Source organism: Salpingoeca rosetta (assembly GCF_000188695.1).
Source record: "Salpingoeca rosetta unplaced genomic scaffold supercont1.18, whole genome shotgun sequence".
NCBI lineage: Eukaryota > Choanoflagellata > Craspedida > Salpingoecidae > Salpingoeca > Salpingoeca rosetta.
In genome coordinates this window covers 311,594-312,225 of record NW_004754916.1, presented here as the reverse complement: position 1 = coordinate 312,225, position 632 = coordinate 311,594, and the positions used below count along the sequence as shown (strand labels likewise).

Here is a 632-nt window from a genome sequence, read left to right as displayed (position 1 = left end):
GAACACTATGTCTAGTAGATGCACAAGTGAAGTGAAAACTGATAAAAGTGTCTTTATCTTCATGAGACCTCACTCGTCTCGGCGCCTGTGATAAATCACAGTGCGAACTACTATACTCACACATTCATACACTCTCACACTCACACACACACACACACACAACACGATACAGGTCTTTCAGACAGACACACACACACACACACACACACACACACACACACACACACACACACACACACACACACACACACACACGCACACACGCACACACACACGCACCCAGAGATATGCACGCATTCACCTGAAGAACCACACCCTTACGTGCTCTTCGCTGTCCGTTACCTCGTGGCACATGCCTGGTTGTTTAATCATTGTGCTCCGATGGGCGCAGTCCTTTCACCGCGTTCTCAAGGAACACCTTGACAGGAAATCGGGGCGTGCTGACTACCTGCTGCGCCGCTTGCTCTCATTCGCGGAGGAGCAAAGACAGAAGGTTCTACACGCTCAAGTCAATGGAGTGGTTACGAAGGCACAACGCTGCGCGTCATCGGCACTCAGCATCGCTAAGCAAGCGGGTCCAAGTGTTGATCGCACCAGTGACTTGTCGTTCACAGTGTCATTCCCTGACAAGG

At 50.9% G+C, this 632-nt stretch overlaps 1 protein-coding gene across 1 annotated transcript in view; it reads left to right on the top strand.

Annotated features, from left to right (window-relative positions):
* The window catches only part of PTSG_12447 (uncharacterized protein), a gene marked incomplete at its 3' end in the record, with an annotated part of 5,791 nt that overhangs the window by 3,790 nt on the left and 1,369 nt on the right, over positions 1–632 (top strand). The window contains exon 9 of the mRNA XM_004991810.1: positions 102–615. Coding sequence (XP_004991867.1) covers positions 102–615 — 514 coding nt within the window. The remainder of the gene's footprint in view (positions 1–101; positions 616–632) is intronic.